The 5,922-nt window shown below is 39.6% G+C and overlaps 1 protein-coding gene across 1 annotated transcript in view; it reads left to right on the top strand.

Moving 5' to 3' along the window:
* Positions 1 to 5,922, top strand: part of LOC102247042 (alcohol dehydrogenase 4-like) — a gene marked incomplete at its 5' end in the record, with an annotated part of 10,374 nt that overhangs the window by 3,316 nt on the left and 1,136 nt on the right. The window contains 2 exons of the mRNA XM_014530776.1: positions 3,489 to 3,624; positions 4,082 to 4,220. Of these exons, the coding sequence (XP_014386262.1) occupies positions 3,489 to 3,624; positions 4,082 to 4,220 (275 nt within the window). The remainder of the gene's footprint in view (positions 1 to 3,488; positions 3,625 to 4,081; positions 4,221 to 5,922) is intronic.

Here is a 5,922-nt window from a genome sequence, read left to right as displayed (position 1 = left end):
CCTTCCCCTGATTGCCAGGTCACCTCCCACCCCTGAGGGCTCCCAAACTGTGAGAGGGGGCAGGCTGGGCTGAGAGCATGGATTTTCATGCACCGGGCCTCTAGTATATTAATATATTTATTCACTTTATAGTCAATATTAACATATTTGTATATACATAAATTATGCTTATATAATAATCAATGTTTATTAATAATATATTGGGTATTATGTAGTGTGTTATAATTGATATTTAATCTATTAATAAATATTACAGATGACTACTTAATATTAATGTTATTATATATTTATTCTTCCACATGAAATTCAGAGAAAATTTAGAAGTGAAAAATTTTAAGGAATTGTGCCTGCAAGAAATGAGCAAAACAACGAGAACAGGAAAGGCAGACTTAAAGGAAGACTAAGAGAATGTGGCTGGTGTCACCTTAACAGCCCGAGGTACCCACTCCCATCAAAAAGCAAAGCAGGGAGAGGCCAGCAACCTACACACAATCCATTCTGTCTGCCAGACCTCATAAAGGGGCTGCAAAATTAGGTCCAAAGTACATATTGAAATTTTTAATATATTAAATACACACATGCTGCAAAATTAAAAGCAAATATTTTCTTCGCAAACACTACCATGTCGTATCATTCAGGTTTCCTCTCCTCTCAGGTCGGCTCCCTGACTTGCAGGGCCTGAGAAGCTACCTCTGTCTAGTCTATTCTCCTTAGAATGGGCAGAGCCACCCCCACAGGCAACAGATGGACCAGTAGACTTGCCAGAGAGCCCAGCATCTTGTTACACCTTCACTCAGCCTGGCCCCTAACACCCTCCTCTAGGGAAGGTTTCATAATAAAAGTCTATGCCTCCACCAGGAGCTGGCTTTGCAGGTTCTTCCCCCTGGTGCTCACCTGACTGGTGGGTGCCCCAGAAGAGTGGAGACCAGCAAGAGCTGCTGAGAGGAGCAGGCTGCCCCTCCCAGAAGAGTTCCACTGTAGTAACAACTGTTTGAAAGAGGATCTGTGAGGTAAATGTTAGCTCTTCCTGAAAACTCATTCATCAGCAGCTCCTGGTCCTGCAGTGCTTCTGTGTCAGGCCCTGCTTTTCACATTGTCCTTCTCACCTGCAGTTTGCAATGTGCCACATCCATTCATTCCTACTCTTCCCACAGCTCAAATTTTTTACAAACATTGAAATTCAGCCTCTTTACCTTATTTCCAGAGTACAGATATTCTCAACACTAGCTACTTTATAAGTGCCTGGGGCGTTGTTGTTTGTTAGTACCAGTGAAATGACCACACCTTAGACATTCTCATGAGTTGGGGGCCCAGGTACCAATATATTTTACAAGTTTCTCAAGCTAAGAACCACTGTCGTGAAACTTGGCAGTTTCTTTTATTAACTGATTATACCAAGAAATTCATTTTAAATTATGGAATAAAATTACACTAGAGAGCCTAAATTTTAAAAGATATCATTTATTTAATTGCAAAAAGATGAGCTAGCTACCTATCCTTTCACCAAAAGTTTCTGTAACTGGGGAAAGTTAAATTTCTGAGTTGTAGAGGAGATTTCAGTAATGGCTATGAACTAGATTTCAATGACCTCTCATGTTCTTAAGCAGCCAACAGAACTGAACAGAACAATTAGAAAGCTGCAATAATTGACAATTTATAAGATTTTTAGAATTCAAAATAATTCTGATCAAAAGTTATCAGAGGATACAAAATAAAACCCTGAACTTGCATATAATGCCCATTGAACTAAGTCATCATTATAGAGGTTAATTCTTTGCTTGGAGCAAACTTCAGAAATGTAGAAAAAGCAATAGGAAAAACATAAAAATAAAAACCAGAAATCCATGTAAGCAGCTACCTCAAGGTGACCAGTAGTACCTAGTATTCTTTTCCCCTCAACATGAATCTATGTCATATATATAAACAAAAATGGTTTTACCACATAAAAATAGTAAAAAGGAGAAAAGTTTCTATTCAGAAATGTTACAAATTCTCAAAACAATAAATAAGCACATAATCAAATGAAAATTTCAAAACATATTCTTAAGGTTATAGATGGTTGTATCTTCTGTCACTAGTAAGACACACAGAGAGAGAGAAGATGGAGAGAATTTACTGCTCTTCAAATTCCTTCTTTCATATAATAATCAGGGATGAAAAAGAACTGTACTTCCTGTTGGAACTGCCCCAACAGGTCAGAATCAAGTTGTCCCCTGACCATGGCAATGGGATATGACACAAAGTTTACATTTCTCTTCTATAATACTAATCTCCAAATATTTTAACTGTTTCTCTAGTTACCATTGGGCATCTAAGCGGAATGGCCAGCCACAGTTTATGTCTTTCTTAAACTTTCTTAAACTTTTCATTTACATTTTCAATCCTTGGGAGTTTTATCCTCATCCCAAACTTGCAGTAGGCTAAGGTAACAATGTTCTCTCTTTCTCTCATGCAAACATCAATGCAACTCCTCCAAGCCACTGTTTTCCATGTTGTGAGTCACCCGTCAAGGAAGTTCAAATCTGTGACTTCACAATCTCAACATGAGGTCCTCTTGGTTGTTACAGCGGGAGAAGGGACACCTGGCAGGTTGCACACTGGCTTTTCTGTTTAGGCCAAGAAATGACACATCACTTCTGCCCAAAGCCCACTGGCCAGAACTGGTCACATAAGTCCTGCAGAGAGCTTTAAAAAATGTAGGGAAGCAAATGAAATGTTTCATGAGCAGCAGCCAGCGTCATTTTAACTGTTTTGCCCTCTTTTTTAAATGGCTTTTCTTTTCATTTATCCTACATAGAGATTCACTAACTTTACAGTATATGCCTCATCCCAGGCTCTAGTGAATAATCACCCTCATCTCGTGACTTTAAAGATTTTTATTCTATGCCCCCGAAATTGCAAACTTTTTACAATACACGCTTGGTAAATAGTCAAAAGTATGTTCATTGAGTTTAGAATATCTTCTATAGACCATTCTTAATTTCATGGGGGTGAATTTTTCTTAGTATACAATGATATATGTCATAGATTCAGTATAATTATGATGTTGAACAAGATGAAATAATATATTCTGTTTCTTTCTAATATCCTTTTTTATTTTTTAAATATATTTGTATTGATTTCAGAGAGGAAGGGAGCAGGAGAGAGAGATAGAAACATCAATGATGAGAGAGAGAATCATTGATCAGCTGCCTCCTACAACCTGGGCATGTGCCCCGACTGGAAATCGAACCCTGACCTCCTGGTTCATAAGTCGATGCTCAACCACTGAGCCATGCAAGCTGGGTCTAATATCCCTTTTGAAAAAGCTCAAAATTTTATTGAATGTTCTATCCGAAGCAAAGCCTCAGGCGTCGGTCTACAACACTATGACCTAATGTGCTTGACTCTCTTTATTTCATATGCAGAGTGTATAAATTGTCCCTGAAACTCAGTACATAGTCACACTTTCTACTTACTCAGCTGGTATTTTTTGTTTGACCTTCCAGAGAGCAGCCCTGGACTGCACAACAGTAGGTTGGGGATCGTGTACTCTCATTGGAGTAGCCATTGGTGACAAAGGATTCACAATTTCTCCAGTAGAAATAATAATGGGCCGTACTATCAATGGAACGTCATTTGGTGGTCAGTTGTGCTTTTTCTGTTCATTTTCTCCATAATAGTACTCAAATTGAAATGAAAATAATTTGTTTAAATACTGAGTACCTAAAATACATCTAAAAACTACAGGAACGCTATTCTAATAATTACTTGAAAGTAAACAATTTGTATAGTAGGAATACTACAACTTGCAAATAGAAGTTCAATTTGCATTAAAATAAACCAACAGAGAGAAACAAAAGTCAAACTTGGACTAAACACAGATAATTTCTTATGCAGAAATATAAATAATCTTGAATTTTTCCTATGAATAAAATATTTAAGGGAGATAAAAATAAAGAAAAAATAAATATGAGAGGGAATTTAATCTATTTGTAGGAAGCCAAATCTGACCAAATAATTTCATTCATTCAACAATGATTAATCTACTTGTTCATCATTCAACAATGATTCTTTATTAGGACTTTTGGCCAAATTATAGGTTACAAGGGTAGAGATTCAATCCCAAAGCTGGTTACTGATTACAAGAATAAGAAATTCAACCTGGATGCACTGGTGACCCATACCCTGCCTTTTGACAAAATCAATGAGGCATTTGACCTAATGCACCAAGGAAAAAGGTAAATTACCAAACAGATGGGTAAGTGGTTTGAAAAACCTTTACGATGACTCTATTTTTATTTGATGTTTAAATCTAATCAGTTTCTTTCCTGACATTTTTCACATCATCAGACATACTAGAGGTGCTTAAAAGATGAAATAGTGGCCATTTGGGGGGGAAACCCCAACAGTACCTACATTCCTACTCTTTTTCCATAATGTCCACTGCCATACACTGTTCCAACATAGAGGGTGGCATAAGTTGACATATTTTCTTTCACAGACAATCATTAACTCAGTTGGGGCTGCTCCCTACGAGAGAGGTTTCTATACTATAACATCAGGTCCCTCTGGGACAACATAGCCCGGCTCTGGAATCACTATGTTTGACAGAGTGCACCCTGCAGGCCCTTCTTTATCAGAATCAGGTGAAAACCACAGAGATGTGAGCAGGGAGTGGCAGGTATCAGATACTTAAAGGATGTCCCAACTCTCTCATCCTCTTGCTTTGTCAGAGGTCTCCTATAAGAGACATCCGACCTACAATTTTAGCTGTAGTGTGCTCCCTTCCCATGAACCCTGAGAGCCGATTTATAGAACTGTCCCATCTGGGGGATCCCTAGCAATGGGGAGTGGATAAGACTGGGATCAGTGATTTTTGTTAAAATGATCAAGCATAGCCCTGATCAATAGCAACAAAGGGCAGGACACCAGGAACAATGTTGCACAGAGGAGACGCAGTACAAAAAAGCAAAGAAAAGAGAAGACATTACAAAAGAGGGGAGGGGGACCTAGAGTTAGTTTGCAGGGGTTTGACGCAGAGAAGCAACGTCACAAAAGAAGAAAATAGGTCCATGGTGTGAGGACACAGGATACTTCACAGGATAGAAACCTGAGAAAATGTGCCTACTGCTTGACATGAACTCCCTAATTTGAAACATGTTAGCTACAACATATCCAAAAGGAGTTCAACAAAAATCAAAGAAATAGCCCTTGCCAGTTTGGCTCAGTGGATAGAGCATCAGCCTGAGGACTGAAGGGTCCCGGGTTCAATTCCAATCAAGGGCATATGCCTGGGTTGAGGGCTCGATCCCCAGTAGGGGGCGTGCAGGAGGCAGCCTATCAATGATTCTCTCTCATCATTGATGTTTCTATCTCTCTCTCCCTCCTTTTAAATATAAAAATATATTTTTAAATAAATAAATAAATAAATAAATAAACACTATTTTTTAAACTATGCTAAATAACTTAGTGTAAAAGCCCTGAAATATCTTGCACAGTGTCTAAATCTCTGTACTCCTCAAATGAGGAATTGGTTGGGTTTGGGGGTTGGAACCTGGTGCTCATAACTCCTCCACCACTACCCAATTGTCCCTGGGTTCTAAGTCATAGACTATACCCAACCAGGAATTCTAAGTGGCAGCCAAATGCAAAATGTTGCATTGCTTTAGTAATAGCTGGTCAAGTTTCCCATATCCTACAAACAGGGCTGGTAATCACTGGTAGAATGGAGGGCTATGGGAAACACCTACATGAGGCCTCCTACTCCCTCTTGTCCACTGAGAAGACCACCTGACTGCCTGACTGCAGTTGGGGGCGATAAGGCCTGCAGGGGAGGGCCATTGGGGGTGACCAGCCCTGCAGGGGAGGGCAGTTGGGGGGACCAGGCCTGCAGGGGAGGGCAGTTGGGGGGACCAGGCCTGCAGGGGAGGGCCGTTGGGG

The sequence above is a fragment of the Myotis brandtii genome, unplaced genomic scaffold (assembly GCF_000412655.1).
Source record: "Myotis brandtii unplaced genomic scaffold, ASM41265v1 scaffold7737, whole genome shotgun sequence".
In the NCBI taxonomy this organism is placed as follows: Eukaryota; Metazoa; Chordata; class Mammalia; order Chiroptera; family Vespertilionidae; genus Myotis; species Myotis brandtii.
This window is presented reverse-complemented; position numbering and strand designations above follow the sequence as displayed.